General features: G+C 49.5%; 1 protein-coding gene across 1 annotated transcript in view; it reads left to right on the top strand.

Moving 5' to 3' along the window:
• Col15a1 (collagen type XV alpha 1 chain) overlaps window positions 1-18,286 on the top strand; it is a 104,722-nt gene that overhangs the window by 40,620 nt on the left and 45,816 nt on the right. The window contains exons 5-11 of the mRNA XM_021160109.3: window positions 322-402; window positions 5,340-5,484; window positions 8,534-8,643; window positions 10,066-10,200; window positions 11,243-11,371; window positions 13,181-13,447; window positions 13,850-13,978. Of these exons, the coding sequence (XP_021015768.1) occupies window positions 322-402; window positions 5,340-5,484; window positions 8,534-8,643; window positions 10,066-10,200; window positions 11,243-11,371; window positions 13,181-13,447; window positions 13,850-13,978 (996 nt within the window). The remainder of the gene's footprint in view (window positions 1-321; window positions 403-5,339; window positions 5,485-8,533; window positions 8,644-10,065; window positions 10,201-11,242; window positions 11,372-13,180; window positions 13,448-13,849; window positions 13,979-18,286) is intronic.

Raw genomic sequence — 18,286 nt, 5'->3', positions numbered from 1 at the left:
ACATGTACATTCATGTATGCATGCATACCACACAAACATGTATATATGTGTACACATGTCTTCATACACATATATGTATGTGGATGTATATGTGCACACACATGCATGCATACCAAACACAGATGCACCCACACAGATGCAGTCAAACAGATGCACATACATGCATGTAAGTGCACATATACACATACATGCAAATGTACACGCATGCACATACGGCTCCTCCGCAGGAGTCTGCTTGTCAGTCTCCGACCTTCTAAAGTACCACAGTCCAGTGTAACCTGCTCTCATGCCTCATGTGTGTTGTGACTTATCTCCTCACAGGCGTCTGGAGAAGCCAGTGGGTTTCAGGAGATGGATGAAGTCGCTGAAATCATGGAAGCTGTCACCTACACACAAGCCCCGGTGAGCATGCATGCTGCCCCCGTGAGTGAGTTGTCTGCCTCAGGTTGTTGTCAAATAGGTGAGGTTAAGTACCAGATCCTCTGGGGGAGTCAGGAGGGCCCTTTGCTACCTCACACCCACACCCAAGCAAGCTGCCAATTTCCCAGGGTCGCCTGCATGCATGGCTATGAAAGACATGCCGAGGCAAATGAGCTCTGTGGCCTTGGAGAATTGACTCAGACCCACTGAACTTCAGTTCTCTTCTACCAGGTGATGATAGCATATAGGGTCATTGATTGGAGAGGTAGACAAGGCAGTCAGGAGTGAGCCTCAGAAAGTCCCCGGCATGAGGGAAATAACCCTGAATGATACTGAGTGTTGTGTTGAACCCATGGCAAAGCAGCCCCTACCTCATCCCAGCATCCACATTTCTCCCTCCTGGGACTGTGTTCTGCAGAGAAGAGAAAGGGGTTTGTTTCCAAAGCCTTGAGTCAGACCATGGAGTTGCAAGGATCTCCCACCTTTTGATAATAGCAAGGAGCGTCTGAGCTGCAAGCAAAGACAGCTCCCAGGCTGGGCTCAGCACTCAGTAAAAGCTTCTGATAGAGAGCAGGGAAACAGAAATAAGGCAGGGACTGTACACTATAGACCTCAGGCAGCAGGGATGTGGGTGTGGCAGGTAAGAACCATAGTCTGCTAACGCTAGAAAGACTTAGACAGATGTCTATACCAGAGAGGGAACCTGGGCAAACTGAGAGCACAGGTCTCCTGATATCTACCCATGGGTTATGGTCTGGGTGGGATTGTGGCAGTGCACCCCCAAGACCTTGGCCAATCTTGGCTGAGATGGGGAAGCCAAGGATCCAGGAGTCTGTGTACTGCTTGGGGGCAGTGTTGGAGTCCTGTGTGTCCGTTAGGCTTAGCCACCCATGGGCACATCCTGGCACAGGTCAGTGGGCCACATGCTCAGGGCTCTAAGCATGACGTTGCTTTGTATAGACAGGTTCATAACGTAGAGAGAGGCTAACTCACAATAGGTGGTCCCTAGAGCAACCAGAAAGTGCAGTAGGGTCTGAGAGGTGAGAAGGTCACAGGGGTGAGAATGGGGCACGGATTTGGGAGGGGAACGTGGAGACAGCCATCTTAGGACAAGCATAGAGGGTGAAGCAGGAGAGGAAGAGAGCTCATTGTTCTGTGGATACGATGTCTTCCTTGCACCCTGCATGGAAGGTGATCCACCATGACATCAGCGCTTCAGATACAGGGACTGATGTGGGGAGCAGGGGACAGCATCAGCCTGGAGAGGGTGTGACATTGATCTCTGAAGACCTGGAGAAGTGATGGAAGAGAAGCGGCTGGTGGCGTGGTGCACTTGGGTCTCTGGGGCAGCCCACTCTTTTCTTTCTCCAGTTCTTAGGAACTTGGGAGAAGGGCTGTACTCAGAGACCTACCCACAGTAGGTCCTAGCCCTGTTGTTCCTGGCTACTGGCCTTCAGCGGGAGACCTAATGTCTCTAAGATAGCTTCCCCCATTAGTCCAGAGCATGCCTGCTCGTGGATTGGTTTGAGAGGTGGACAAACCGCATGGTCCAAACACTCAAGTAGACCTTGGTACACAGAAGTGGTGGGTAAAGTCTTGTGGTGGTCCCTGCAGACTAGCTGGTGAGGATTTCAAGAAGCCAGGGAGCTCAGGGCCAGACTCAGTGCAGCACACAGTTGGTTCCCTGTTGTTTTGGAATCCCCTCCACACTGGCTTGCTGGTGTCTTGTTGTGCAAACCCTCTATGGCTGTCCTCTGCTTCAGAGAACTCCCCTAGACCCATCCTGTTGGTCCCAAAGCTGCTGGTTCCCAACACCCACAAGGCAGACACCATCTTCAGGGTTCTTCTGTCCCTATACATTCGTTCCTCCACCTACACATGCTCACCCTCCAGAGGGCGCTGCTGAGTTCAGATTCATGTCAGAGAGGGCTTCTGAGGTCTGTTCTATAGGAGAGGGCGTGGAACAGCATTGTTGTTGTTGAGGCCACATGGCCTGAAGGTGACAGAGCCACCTCTTGGGCCACACCCTCACTCTACCTTAAAGGGCATCATGGCTCTTTTTTGGCACAGGGAATTTCCCTCTTGGTCTCAGACAGCCCTTCCTTTCTCTGTCTGGCTTCTTTCTTGGTCAGAATCTCACTTCTCCATTTCAGCCTTTGTAGCTTGCTACCCTCCGGGACATGGACCCTAACTGGCAAACAGAGCCAGAGTTAGCTTGTCCAGCCCTCCCTGCTCGTCCTGTTTAGGGTCAGCACCTCTGCTGCCCCATGCCTTTCTCTCCTGCCGAGCCAGCTCCTGTTCATGTGCCTTTGCATATCTGAAAAAACAAAAAACAAAACAAAAAAAACAAACAAAACAAACAAACAAACAAACAAAAAAAAAACCGTACCTTCTGCTGAGTTAGAATTAACTTCTGTTTCTCAGCTCTGGCTGTACACGTGAATCACCTGTACCCAAATGTACGTGGGACCGACAGAGGTCCTTACTAAAGAAGCCCCAGGGCTGCTTCCCTGGGGTGTTCAGCGTGTCTGAGCAAAGCAAGAATCTACACTGGCAGAGAGCTCTGAGGGTGATTCCCAGACACAGCCAGGACCTCTTCCAGCCACACCTAAGGGCTCTCGGCTTCCCAGACATACCATCTGGGACTTCCAATTCCGACAGCTCTGTGCAGTTCTGCTTGCCTGGAACCCCCCACCTCCACCCGCCCTTCCTTCCTTCCTTCTGGCAAATTCTTATCCACCTCAGGATCCAGGCCAAATCCTCTCCCGTGAGGCCACTTGCTTCCATGCCCCTGTTTCCAGCTTGGCTCTGGCTTCTGCTATCCTGTGTGCTCCGTGATAACAGCCTGTGAGGCTGGTCTGTGCCCCAGGGCTCAGCCCACAGCTGGGCACATAGTGGATCCACAGGAACCTACCTGTGAGTGAGTACATCCAATTGTGACTGTGAGGGTGGGCAAAAGCAAAGCAAAGACACACAAACACACCTCCACAATAACTTGAAAAGGCACGGAAGTCTTCAGACTAGATCTGCCTACACTGTCACAGCCCACACTTGGTTCCTCGCCCGTATTCTTTCTGCAGCCAAGAGCTGTGTGTTTGAGATGAGGTACCTCACTTTCTCCACAGAGTGGGATGCCTGGAATCTCACCTTTCCCCAGAGCAGGGCCCAGGCGGCCATGGCTGCCTGCCTAAGATTTAGTTAGACTTTGGCTGAAAGGCTAGTCAATAACTCTTCCTGAGATCTCCTTGAGTAACAACAATAGCTAACCCTGTTTCAGGCTTGTCCCTCTGCTTGCCTCAGCCTTGTCTGCTCCTGAGGCCCATGTGTCTTACAACATATCCTTGCTTCCAGCCATTGGCATCCATGGAGGCTACAATTGGGCTTCCCTAGCTCCACTGGGACCCATGGAAAATAGGCTCCTCCTGGACCCGGCACAGGGAAAGAAGATGCACACCCCAGGGTGGGCCAGTCCCACCTGGGTTTTACTGCTTTTCCTGGGGTTCTCACTCTTTCAGCACCCCTAGCACCTGCTGTTTGGGTTTTTTCAGAGTCTGACTAAAACTCCTGAGCTGGTCTTCAGCATCCCTAGTCTACACCCTTTGAGCCGCTCCCTCCCTCATCACTGACCTGGTCCCTTTTATCAGATTTATTTTTATTTTATGTGTATGAGTCTTTTGCCTACCTGTATGTTTGTGCATCATATGTGTGCAGTGCCCACAGAGGCCAGAAGAGGGCACCCGCTCCCCTGGTGTAAGAACCAGTTGCACAATACCAAACAGGTGCTGGGAATTGAACCTGGGTCCTCTGGAAGAGCAGCCAGTGCTCTTAACCTCTGAGCCATCTCTTCATCTTCTGTGGAACATTTTTTATTGTCCCCATTGTACAGAGGAGAAAGCTTAAGCCTAGCGAGGCAGTATGATTTGTCCAAAAATAGGTCAGTCAACTAAATAGAGAGCAGACATCCCACCCATGTCTCACAGTAAGGACTGAACTATGAACTCTAAAGTCACAGGGCTCCTCCTAACAGTCCTCCCTGTTATGATGGGCTGGATATTTACCCAGTGGAGTCTGACATCAAGAGTTGTGCCTGATCTTGTTAGGATGTTCAAGGAGTGCTGCCGCAGCAAATGAGCCTGAAACCTTAGTGTCTTAACACAGCAGAGATGGGTTTCTTTCCCACACACTAAGTACAACATTAAACTCTTCCACTCAACCCTCCATCCTTCCCAGCGACCTGCTGGAGCTTAGAAAAATGAAGAGACTAAAGGCTGACAACCCTGGCTCTCACAAACTGCTCCCAGCATCTAGGATTGCTGTCCAGACATTTAGTACCAGCACTGAGTTTCCTGCCTGAATTTCTGAATTGCTTTATTTCCAGCCGTTGGGTTTTGTTTTCCCCTAGTTAGTAAGACTGGTTAAGACCTTACCTGGCTTTGGAGAAGCTATACAGATGCAGGTCTTCTGTAGAAGAAGAACATGGACACAGCCATCGCTGTCAGAGCCTTGTCTACCGTGCTGCTCTGGGGCTGGGTTTATCTTGTGTTACAGTGCAGCCTGACTCACTGAGATAACTGTCCACATATTCCTGAATCCATCATCTGCTCTGTGCTAGCCTGAGACCTGGGCATCCCAGAAGTGTGGTTTCTGAGCTTAGAAGCCTTACTCTGGGATCAGCAATGTCTCCCTGGGCAGTGAGTGGGATGGTATGACACCCAGCACATACCTCTTTCTAACCTGGGAGGTACAATGCTACCCAGAGACACAGCCAGTGTAGGCATTCGGGATTATTCAGAATTCCAAGGATAAATTATTTTCCAGATTCACCATTAAGTAAATCCCTTTTTACGTAAATTTACTTAAAAGTAAATTTAAAAAAAGTAAATTTTTTTAAAAGTAAATTTCATTTCTTCTCTCTTCAGCCTAAAGAATCACACGTTGATCCCATAAGCACGCCCCCTACGTCATCCTCTCCTGCTGAGGACACGGAGCTTTCTGGTGAGCCAGTACCAGAAGGAACCCCAGAAACGAACTTGAGCATCATTGGACACAGCAGCCCTGAGCAAGGCAAGTCCTGACACGCACATGAGACTGGCAGTCTATCACTGAGTGATCGACATGTATGCAACACACAGAGCTCATGTCATCATCCCTTCTCCCTTCAAGGGAAACTGAGTCAGAGAAATCAGGTAGCCCCTCCAAGACTGCATGGCCCGTTAGCGGCAGAGCTGGCACTTGCTCTCCAATGTCTGAGCTTGAAACCTTCAGATTTCCCTCTGCTTTCCCTATAGGAAAGCTTAAAAGAAGCACTGCAGCTAATTGTGTACCTACTGTGTGCCAAGTGTGTACATACTTTTCCAGTTCCACCGTGCCATCTAGTCCATAAAGCTAGCTGCAATTTTACCAGTGGAAAAATCCAACCCCTGGAAAAGGCCAGGGAGTGTGTTCACAAGCTCACAGCCCCATCTCCGAATCTCCACTTGTTCTGATTTCTGCTACCCACAATCTGGATCTCAGAGGATCTGGTCAGCTGAATGATGGCTAGAAACAGGCATGGGTCACCCAGTGGGTAAATGACAATGGAAAGCAAGCCTCAGATCCTTTCCTGCTGCTCCTCTGCTTCTGCTCCACCCCCACCCCCACATACACACACTACAGTGCACAAGCAAAAGCCCAGAGAACATCTGTGATTTCCCCTAAGCAGCAGACTGACATGCACCCATGGCCTGAGAATACCGTGTTGTGGAGGGCAATAATGTGTAGCCCTAGCTGCAGCAAAGGCCAGAGCTCTGAGATGTAAAGGCAAGGTGATTCCCAGCAGCACTGTTCATCCAAATTGCCTGTAGCAAGGATTTGTTGAGCAAACACGATGTCCTGTATCCACGTGATGGGGATGACCTGATGAGTTAGAGACATGCTGTGGAGCCTTCACCACAAGAGTGGATTTCAAAACTACTAAATCCAACGCTATGAACACATGTTATTCGCATGTGTGGGGGATACATTAGCCATTTGGTACAACATCCAGTGCGGGGTAGGACTGCAGGTGGTTTTGATTCTCGCTGTTTAACTTCTGTGTTTCAAAACATCGTTTACGGTAGTCGTGGTTCTTGCTCTCTTTGCTTCTGCCATTGGCCAATGAGAGTTATTTTAACAACTGAATTTGGGGAGTCTATGGATAAGACACCAAGATGACTAGACAGGGAAATTATAAATAATTTAATAATGTTACAATGAAACTAAGGAGTCTTGAAGATGTGGCAGTGGGAAGCCGGGAGGGCAGAAGGAATGCCAGCCAGCTTTGAGAGAAGCCCTATGCGGTTGCCTATTTGCATTGGGGCATGGCTGAGATTGCAACCTTTCTTAATTCTCGTTGGTGAATTGTAACCATCCTTGCTTCCTGGTGACTGAGAGGGTAGGCTGCACTGTGGTTTCCATGCTCCTAGCAACACAGAAACATCATCAGGCACGGATACTGTTGTGTTGGTCTGAGTAGGGCAATAGGCAGGGTGGCTTTTCCAGTCTGAGAAGGCAAGATCTAAATGGAGGCCTAGACTTCCACCTGAGGAGAGCCTCTCACCCATACCCAGTGACAGCTTTGCTCCTCATCTAACGGCCAGAGGGAAACCCAGAGCTAGCCCAAGTGCCCCTTTTCTTGGTGAGTTAACAGCCCGGATGGTGGAGAGAAGGAAGCCTGTAGCCCAAGTACCAGTTGCCTGGCTCTCTGATATTTGAGGCTTTCTGACAGTGTCTGCCCCAGCTCCAGCCAGGGTAGCTGCTTGTATAGCACCCCCTGGTGGTCAGAGCCGGGAGGATCCAAGCACAGGCCAATGCGGGACAGAACCCTCCTGGAGTTCTCAGTGGTCGCACAGGGGCTGCTGAAGACGTGAGGGGACATGTAAATGCTACACGTATGAAGAAAGTCTTGCATGGAGACAAGTTTGTCTATCTTACAAGCTGCTCCCAGTCACTACTTTTGCTGTGATTTGGCTCCTCGGCAGAAGGGTAATCAGGATAAGACAGATTTAGTAGCACAGGCCTGTAATCCCAGCCAATCAGGAGAGCACAACAGGAATATATCATAAGTTCAAGGCCAGCCTAGGCAACTTAGTGAGACCCTTTCTCAAAAATACACACACACACATACACGCACATGCACACGCACAAAGAGGGCCAGAGATACAGCTTAGTAATAGAGTACTTTTTAGCTTGCAAGACATCCAATGCTAAGTCTTTAACACTACCACTACTACTACTAGTAATTAATAATAATTATTATTACTATTTTAAAGTTGTGATTAGAGCAAGATACCTGCCTTGGGGTGTTATTAAGGAAGCTGAGAATGAGAAACTCTGGTCTGGCAGGAGGTTGGTGGCACAGACACCTTGGCGAATAGCCATTCAGAGCCCTCTCCACAAATGTGTATTCAGTCTTCATAGGGTGGTAGGGACAGCGGTGATACTGACGACGAAATGATAATCTCTTCTCTTTCCACTCCTGTAATCTGGAAGAAGCCAATATTCAGCACTGTGATTGAGCGGTCTATACACATAATTATATAAACGCCTACACAAACAATATGTGTGCTAGGTAATATTTACTACATAGCATACATATGTAATAGAATAATCACACGGAATGATAGAAAACATGTGTACTCATAGGTAGTCACCTTTCTCTTCCGTGAGTATAGAACTCCAATGCTAATGAGTATTTGTGAGTGACTTGCTATGTGCCAGGCGCTGTCCACCACACTTTCCTCAAATCATCTTGGTCGGGTAATACAGAGTCATCAGCATGGTTTCTACCCTCCGAGGTAGGAATCGTGATCTCCACTCATAGATGAAGGAACTTGGGACACAGGTTAAGTATCTGCTCCACTTCACATTCTGGGGCACGGCAAAGCATGATTTCAGGCAGCAAGAGGTGCCAGCACCCATGATGGAAGCCACCAGGTCCTAGGTCCTTGTCCCGTTCTCTAGGCTGCCTCTTCCCTCCTGGTCCTGTATCGTGGAGTCATTGACATCTTCCCAAGCTACTATGTACAAAGTTGCCGTGTTCTCTTCCGAGACTGCAAAGCATAGTTATTGACGTCACAATTTCTGCTCCCTGTAGGGTCTGGTGAGATCCTGAATGATACGCTGGAGGTCCATGCGATGGGTGGGGACCCTGATACTGATGATGGTTCAGGGGGTGGGGCCTTGTTGAACGTCACTGATGGTCAGGTGAGTGGTAAACTTGATTCCATAGCCTAACGGGGAGTGTGTTTCTTTATTTTGCATGTGATGGGGACTGGGCGTGGAGAGGTTTTAGTTGAATGTCATCAGGACTGATGTCCTGTGATATGGAAAGAGCACAGTGGTCAAGCTCCAGGGACACACCAGTAAGGGTGGAGGAGAAACCACTCTAGCTTGACTTCACCCATGATTGGCGATAAATACAAATGTAGCATGCTCACGATGGCGACCACCTTGCATGGGATCCTTATGAAGACCACAGTCCCCTCAGGACAGGACAGGGTCAACTGCAGACTTGCCCACACCCTCCTTAGCAATTGTCTTTCATCTTTACAAAGCCAGTTTGAGAAATGGCTTGATCTGATTAGGGGCACAGCACCATCTTCTCAACTCCTGCATTTGTGTACATGTACGCGTGAAGGCCTGAGTGTGGATACTCAGCACATGAAAAAGCTGGTGGCAGTGACGAGTCTGTTACCCCAGTATGAGTGCCAGGGAGACAGGTAAGAGGATCCTAGACGCTTGGTAGCCATTCAGCCTCCTAGAACTGGCAAGCTCCAGAGTTAGCAAGAGACGCTGTCTCAAAAATAAGGTGGAGAGCCATGGATGAAGACTCCCATGCGCTCATACATACATGAACATGACCATATACACATGTGCACTCAGACCTAATTCACCCCACATGAAACCCTAGAAAACAAAAATAACATGCCATCCCCACATCCTATGTAAACCACTATATAGACCAGGCTACTGCCTTCAACCTCACAGAAATCTGCCTGTCTCTATCTCCTGTGTGCTGGGGTTAAATGTGTGCACCATTGTTCCTGGCAAATATGTGGCATTTTATGACACCGGCAGCTATAGCTGTTCCATTTCCCAATTTGTTCTGAGACCTTGTAGACATTTTTCCATTTCCCAGAGGAAACTAAATGACAGAGAAAGAGAGAAAGGCAGGTTAGCACTGGCGTGGACTAGGGACAGAGTCCTGCTTGCACATAGCTGAAACCACAAGAGCAATGCCATTATACTTATGTCTGGATGGGTGTACAGGAGTGGTCACAGGAGGTCTGTGTGTCTAAACAGAGTGTCCAGAGCTGGAGCCAGCTGACTCAGGAATCAGTGACCTATGGTCACCCGGTGTGTAAACAGACGTTGGCATGAAATGTGAGACATCAATGTCTCAGAGATGTCCTCTGTCCCCTGGATTTTGCAAGTCTGGGACTGGCCTGAGACTTCTGTGGTGAAGTCACAAATGTGGAGGTTCCTAAGGTCAGGGAGCTGCACGGATGTCAGCTGGCAGGGTGTGTGTAGGAGGAAGACCCAGGTACCCAGTTCTCTCCAGCCATAGGCTTGTTGATCAGAGCTAAGGGACCAACAGCAGGGTCTCTCACCATGTCCTGTTTTCAGGGGTTATCAGCAACAGCAACTGGGGAGGCCAGGGTGCCTGTCACCACTGTCCTGGAAGCAGAGAATGGCAGTATACCCACTGGGAGCCCCACCCTGGCCATGTTTACCCAGAGCATCAGGGAAATGGACACTCCGGTGAGTAGCTTAAGCATACTTCCTCTGCTAGGGCTCGTTCCTGGTAGAAGCAGGCACTAGCCTCCTGTCTACACAATGCAGAGTAGCAACCCTATGGGGTGAATCCAGGTGGGCACGAGCAACTGGCTGCAGGGCATTCACTCACTGGGAGAGGCTTGTAGAGCGTTGTGCCATACCAGGCACTGGTTTTGCTAGCCAGGGCTGATGGTCAATGGGATAGCTGAGTTCCCAAGACACAATGACTAAGGGACACAGGAGTTCCCAAAACAACTTGTGAGTATAGAAAAGGGGTTCAGAAAGGTAGAAGGTGAACCTGAGAGTCTGAGGGAAGTATCCAGGCTGATGGCATAGGTAGATGTTATAGGTGAGGGTCAGTGGAGCAAAGACCCAGAGGCCACACAGAACTGATGAAGTACAGGGTGCCTTTGGGGTCTGCAGGGGAATGGGGGTGACACCCTGATGTCACCTAAAGCTGAGAAGATGGAGCTGGAGAGGCCCAGTACATGAAGGCTTCTGCTGGGCAGCCTGACAACCTATAGTGAAGTTGCAGCCTTTGAAGCTCAGGAGAGGGTGGAGACATCTTCATAGGATTAGGATTCTAGAACAACTGCTTTGGCCTAAATGGAGAAAGGACAGAGGAGTCTTCCCTGGGTACAGGGGCACAGGTCCAGGCTGAATCCAGATCCAGGTGAACATGGGTGGCCATGGACATGCCAGATCTTTTTAAAAGTTCCAGTGAGCAAGGGTCTGGAAAGCATCCATTGATTTTGTCAGCGTGTTTCCGAGTGGCAATGGAGAGGGCAATTTGAAATGTGGAGGTTCTCAGCCAGGGGAACAGGAGGCAGGAAGCAATCAGATGATTTGGCAGTTAGGGGTAGTGAGGTCAGAGACTAAGGACAATTAGATGTGTCTGTCCTTTGAAAGTGAGCGGGGATAGGACACAGGTACAAGAGAGGCCTTGGCTATCTGTCCCCTAAAGCCACAGGCATGGGTCAAAGTGGTGGTCCACTAGTCTGGACCTTCGGGATATCTTTCCATCCAGGATCCAGAAAATCTAACAACAGCAGCATCAGGGGATGGTGAGGTGCCCACCAGCACTGATGGGGACACAGAGGCTGGCAGCTCACCCACTGGAGGGCCAACCCTGAAGCCAAGAGAAGAGGCCACTCTGGTAAGGTGTAAGGCAAGCTGGAATAGCCTTCTTGCAGTGTGTGTCTTACACTCAACAAACCGGGGCAGAGGGGGACACCTCTCTGACCAATGCTAGTTCAGAGGTGGAACTTGCCAGGACTTCTAAGTATACGGCTCAGCCCCTGTAGTCTAGCAGAGTCTGAGAAAAGAGGCAGGTAACCTGTGTGGATAGAAGAGTAGAGGGGAGTCCTAGGACTGTATGCAGAGCCTTTTGTCCCCACCAGCAGAGGCCAGGGGCCAGGGGTATGCCCTACATGTGAGGGGAAGAGATGATGCTGTTGCTGTGGGTTGGTAGGGTGCAGATAGGCAGACAGAGCAGGGTGAGGTCAAGGTCATACTGTCCAGTGTAGAGAAGGCTGAATATAGGCATCCCAGCTGGACAGTGGACCCATCTGTCCCTGTGATGTCCCCATAGAAGCTCTCTACCCATTAGATTCAAACCTGCCTCCTCATGCCACTCCTGGGTTCCCGCCTCATGTGAATGGAGATAGTCTCATCTCAGCTGCTTCACGTGAAGTTACCTTCCCTCTTCCTTCTGTCCGATATCCGATGAGAACGGAGTCCTGTTGACTTTTCTACGTAAACCTGTAATTGACTGGTGTGGACCCTGCCTGAGTAATCCTCCCCAGACAGACAGTTACTCACTCACACTCTGTAGTCTCTCACAGAGCCTGGCTGGGTGTTGCCCCTCTTCTTTGAGGCTTTTCTGACCTTGACCTACTCACCCAGATCCTCTGACCTTGACCTACTGACCCAGCTCCTCTGAGACGCCAAGTAGGGTCTGGTCCCTGCCCTTCTTGGCTGCACCTTGGGGCTTCTGTGCTCCAGACCCAAGCCACGGCCTCCTACTTCAAGCTCCTCTCAGTTTCTTCTTGCTCTGCAGTCTTCCCACACTCCTCCTCACTGCAGAGAGACTCCCCCCACCCCTTTCTTCACTTGTCCTTCAGAGTCTAACAGCGCTTCCCCTGGAAGGCGCTGACATGGGCTGTAAAGGCAGCTGGCCTTGTCCTTGGAAGACCTCTTCATAATGGACTTGGTAAACAGGCTCCATGTGTAGTGCAGGCCTGGCTCCCTAGCACATCACGAGCCCGGTGGGGATCGGGTCCAAGAGACCCGGCTTCCCCGGTCGCTTTGCCTCTCTCAAGTGGTAGGTGCTGGGCTAATTTGCTGAGTGAATTCGTGAAGGCAGAGGGCAGCTCCAAGCTCCTCTGTAACACACATGGGAAGGCAGCCTTCTGCTCTGCTCTGCTCTGCTCTTGTATCCACACAGGCTACTGACAGGATTCCCCAGGCCACCTGACTGTTACACAGAGGAGTTCAAAGTTCTTTCCCTTTCCTCTCTTCTTCCATTTTCTTCTTTAAAGACATGGTATGTGTCACAGCAGGAGAAAACCAGGGACCAGAGTCCAATTCTACCAAGTCTCAGCTTTAATAGAAGCTGGAGCTTGGCTAGCAGAGGAAATAGGAGGCCTGCCTGCAGAGGTGATGTACTCCCCAGGACCAGGAGTATGCAAACTAAGCCTGAGATATATAACACTGAGCAGAGATGGATAGCTAGGTGGGTGGATTCCAGAGGTAGGCTGAGGATGCCCAGGAAGGCGTATTCTGACTCTGAGCCCCAGCAGCTCATACAATGAAGCACAGTCCTTCCTCAGTGAGTACAGCAAAGAGGCAGAGGAGCCGCTGAGATCTGATTGTCCCCGTGGTTTCCTTTCCGTAGCATGTGCACAGCCACCGAAGTGGAAGTAGGGGGGTCATGTGGCATCATCTCATGCCAGCTCTCTTCCAGGGTTCACACGGTGAAGAATGGTTAACCCCAGCTGTGTCCAAAGTGCCCCTCAAGGCTTTTGAGGAGGAGGAAGCCAGTGGGACTGCCATCGACAGCCTGGATGTCGTCTTCACACCCACGGTGGTCCTTGAGCAAGTCAGCAGGAGACCTACAGACATCCAAGCCACTCTCACACCCACAGTGGTCCTTGAACAAACCAGCGGGGCCCCTACAGACATCCAGGATGCTCTCACACCCACAGTGGCCCCTGAGCAAATGTTCACTGCTGTAAGTCCCAGCTAGCATCTTCTCTGATATGTGGGGACAGAACGGTCAGCATCCTGAGCCATTAAGGTCCTCTGCAGAGACACACACAACTTCAGCTCTGTTGTGAGAGCTTGGGAGACTCCAACTGGACAGGGAAAAGAGACAGTGATTAAAAGGGGCCAGGTTGCTGGCTTTTGTCCCAATCTGCTACATCCTAGTTTTGACTACTCATTTTCTTAGAGGTCAATGTCCCGAAGGTGGGAAGGATTTTAAGGAAGTCACTTCTGTGACTGAGCCAAGTGTGAGGATGTTGGTAGGTAATGTGTTTTGACATTGAACAACCACTATAGAAGTGATACCCCCAAGTCATGCAGCCTCGTGGACTGGGGTCACAATGACCCTTCCTGTGAATATCTTTGACAGGAACCTACAGATGGAGGAGACTTGGTGGCGTCTACAGAGGAAGCTGAAGAGGAGGGATCTGGTAGCGTGCCCCCCAGTGGGCCCCCGCTCCCCACACCCACAGTGACTCCCAAGAGGCAAGTCACCCTGGTAAGTGTCCTGGGGAATTCCACTCAGCTAGCAGATCTTTCGGTGTGGAGAAAGGCTGCCCCAACCTTCTCAGGGTCAGTTCTCATCTTGGTTTGTAAAGACAGTGTTTGAGGGCCTTTGGCCGGACAAGCCAGAGCAGACTGTAGCTTGGGTAGGAAAAGGCCAAGAGTAAAGACCTTGCTTAGGTCTCCAATTGCATCAGGATTAGCAGTGTCACAGGGCATAAACACTGAGTTAGGGCTGAGCAGGGTCTGTAGAGGCATGGAGCATAAATGGCATGTGGACCTGCGGGGGCTGGGGGTCTGAGGCTGTGGTCTGCCACTCCTGACCTTGAGCTGTCCTTTGATTCAGCAGGCTGGCTTCTGGTCTGGAGTCAGTTCAGAAGATGTTCAGATCCATCCCTGCGCACCCTTACTTACAGTGGCCTGATAGGGATTGTCACTGACTCAGAGACTCAGATTGTCACTGACTCAGAGTCAGGCTTGTGTGAATCTGGGCGAACTGCTCTTCAGGGGGGAGACAGTTCTCAAGGAGAACCTCCTGCTGGTGACACACCTTGAGTCAGTTCCCAGAGTGACACTCTGAAAGCCGCCCCTCAAGGTCCAGTCATGTGACCCCTCAGCTGCAGAGCTCTGGTGGCCTGTGCTCAGGGACTGCAGAGGTCAGGAGAGCTCTCTGAGAATACTGAATGGCCCTTGCCCAAGAGCGTCTCCCAGTGACTAGCTGGTTGCCATTTGGCTTCCTTTCTCAGTGGTTAGAGTTGCCCTCACCAATCAACTGATTTGGGACCTTTGGGTTGTTTGTTTGGTTTGGTTTTATTGTAGTCAGAATATCATCTGTCTAACAAAATTTACAGTAGCCTCTTTATGTTCTCTAGTACTTAGGTTGAGTTTTTAATGTCCCTTGTCAGTTTAGTTTGACTCTGAATCCTCTTCAGTGTGCACATTATGTTGATACTGTATAAACTGAGGACATGATTTTTCCATGGTATAGTTAAGGTGTGTGTGTGTGTGTGTGTGTGTAACACACACACACATGTAATCTATATATATATATTACATGCTACTAATCCCTCCTATTCAACTTCTTCTGTAGAAGCCACCAAGTCTTCCAGGAGGGGATATGTATATATATATATATATATATATATATATATATATGTGTGTGTGTGTGTGTGTGTGTGTGTGTGTGTGTGTGTGTGTGTGAATGAGATGAAAGAGACAGAGACAGTCAGAGAGACAGAGAGAGAGGGAGAATGAGAGAGCAGCAGCCACATGCATTTGGAAGAGTGATGCGTTTAGAAGAGTCCAGAGCAGAGAAAGAAAGAAAGAAGTAGACTGTATATATAGCCATCAGATTGGACCTGGGCAGGACTGTCTGTGAAACAGGAGAAAAGAACAGGAAATAGAAAATCGAGAAAACAGAGGGGTGAGAGGGAAAGAGGGGGAGAGAGAGAAGACATTGAAACTAGCAAGGTTATAAATGAAGGAGTAGAATTGGGGAGGGGGAAGCTTGTGAGCTGGAGAGAATTTATGGTAGAGGGGAAGGTGAGAAGGAAGTTTGAAATGTGTGTCAGGTCCTTGTGCCACTGAGGAGCCTGAGGCCAGCATGCACTTTGATATGCTAACAGGCACCATGGCTGTAGGTGCCTTCTGTCCAAGGTAAAGGAAATGTTCCTTTTGTTAGAGGGGAACCAGCTTCACAAGTTCCTTGGGGATGCTGGCTTTTATCTAACCACCAGAAATTCTCCTACCTAGACAGAGCCCATTTCTGGGTATTTGAGCTGCCTTTTGGAGTTTGAGGAATTGGAGTCTCCTTTGGATCTAATAGATTCATCTTTCAGGGGTCTTTTCATCTCTGTCTCCCACCTTCTTTTTTCTGTTTGCCATTGATTTTGGGGAGGGGGGGGGGAGAAACTGGGCCAACCATCCTTGCATCCTTGAGTTCTCTGTTCTGAGAAGTTGGGCTGTGGGGGCCAGTCATACTGGTGGGTTGAGGGTAGGGGTAAGTGGGTGGGGCTTAGTGCTTCTGGGAAACTCTGTCCACATGTATTAATGACCACAAAACTGCATATTAACAACCCGAAATTAACCACCACACAATTGCAACCGGGAATTTGGGTTCAAGCGTCTTCCTCAATGGAGACAGCCTGATATGTAACAAAGGATTTTTTCCCTAGAATGTTAACCTCAATATCTGTCCATAATAGAGGAAACTTGGGACTAATTTAATTACTAGCCAAAGGAGACTAATTGAATTAAAGTCTATTCAAATCCTGGGAACATTAGACATAATTAAAATTATTCTCATTTGTACCCAGTGTTGGAGAACATGCTTAAGGTGCCACGCTAAGTGAAAGAAGATGGCTATAAACTCGAGTGTGCTGTGTGGTCTTAACTGTTTGGGAATACATACTCTGGAAGGGAACGCCCTCCTTAAATGTCGGCAGTGTTGCTTCAGCCTGGTGGGACTGTGGCAGTGTGGTTGGGTTCTTCGTGTGTTTGTTGTTGGTTTTTTTTTGCTGCAGAGCTGTCTAAGTTTTTGCAGTAGATTTTTCTCCTACTGGTGTTTGTCTAGTTTTGTAGTGTTGGGGGTTGAATCTAAATCCCTGTACACGCTAGGCCAGCTTCCTACCATGGAGTGACATTCCTAGCCCTGATGACAGAATTTTTAAAGTAATATTTTAATTGATTTATTTATCTGGCGAGGGGTGGCAGCCATATGTACATGAGTGGAAGCCAAAATAGGGCACCAGCTGTCCTCTATCAGACTTTAGCTATTCTCTTGAGGCAAGGTTTCTCTCTGAACCTAACCCCCCTGCCCCCTTTTCTCAACTAGACTTGAAGCCAACAAGCTGCGTCAACCCTTCTGTCTCGCCACACTCCTACAAAACAAAAGCAAACAAACAAGCAAGCAAGCAAACAAACAAACACTACAGTCATGAGCATGGGAAGGATGCCTAGATTGTTAGCGAGTGCTGGGATCCAAGCTCTCATCCCTGAGATTGTATAGCAACCAGTTTTATCTGCTGAGACATCTCTCTAACCCTAGATTCATTGGTAAATCTCTAAGAAGAGAATGAGGGGAAGGAGGTATAAGAGAAGCAGGGAGGGAGAGGAGGAGTGTGGAGAGGGGAAAAAGAAGAAGGAGACACGGGAGGAAGACAATTAGGAAGAGATGGGGTAGGCGAATGAGCAACTGAGCAAAACACAGCACCCTGGCACACAAGTCGTAACGGCAGATCATTGCCGAGTGCTTGTCAGGCAACTGCTAGGTGCCCCGGCTTCTGTGTGGAAAGCTTAAGCTCAGCCAAGAGACACCTGCCCTGCTCTGGGACAGTCTCAGAGTCATTTTGAATCACGGAGGCCATGCGGTTCAGGGAGTACAAGAGGATCCTGACTCTCTGCTCACCTGCAACCAAGTTCTTCACGTCTCTTTGCTTCATGCCGCTCGCAAAGGTCAAGGACCACAGCACCGTTGGGTCCTACCATGACTTGTGAGATTCAGTGAGTTCATGGGTAGAGAGCTTTGCCTAGCACATCATAACTGCTCAATAGATGAGCTACATGCAATTATGTATCCCATGAAGCTCAGGGAGGGTTATGCTCACATAGTTTCTGGAAGTAGGGATGGAGAGAGAACATTGTTGTGATTTGAATATTTGTGCTGTCTACAGCAAGCCACCATTATCAGACATGACCCAGATACTAGTCAGCAAAGCCCACCCATTTTAAAATGAAATCCTTCCATTGGCTGAGTCCTTTGACGTCTAAGGGCCCCGGCTTCCCTATCTGTTATGGAAAGTCCTGAGTCACATGCCTTGTCCCTGGTTTTCCTCTTGAGAGGGGGTTGAAGAAGATGAGGACACAGGGCCTGGGTTGGCCTCTCTGCAGATGGAGGATCTTAGTAGATATGTAGTCTGTGGTGATGGGGGTTACCTGTGGCTCAGCTGCCAGGATGAAGGGGTGCTTAGGCAAATGCTGCCTGAGGTCCATCACTGTAGAGGTAACCAGTTGTCTTCTGGAAGAACTGCTAGGGCAGACTATTCCAACATCACTGTGACCCCAACTGTGATTCCCCATGACTCCTGCTCTAGCCCCTCTCCATCTCTGCCCTGGGCCTCTGTTTTCATCTTTCTTAGAGAACAATCTCTAGGGCAGCGGGTGGTCCGTGGGTGAGGTGTCCTCCTTGGTTCCACTTCAGGGAACTTCCGAGGCAGGGTTCAAAGGGCGTTCGGGGAGCCCTAAGAAGAAGCCTCCCGACACCCACACTGGGGGGTCAACGTCCCTCTGCACTGTCCTTTTGTTC

This window comes from Mus caroli, unplaced genomic scaffold (genome assembly GCF_978045245.1).
Source record: "Mus caroli unplaced genomic scaffold, Mus_caroli_1 scaffold_6, whole genome shotgun sequence".
Classification (NCBI taxonomy): Eukaryota; Metazoa; Chordata; class Mammalia; order Rodentia; family Muridae; genus Mus; species Mus caroli.
Note: the sequence above shows the minus strand (reverse complement) of the source record. Positions and strands in the feature narration are given on the sequence as shown.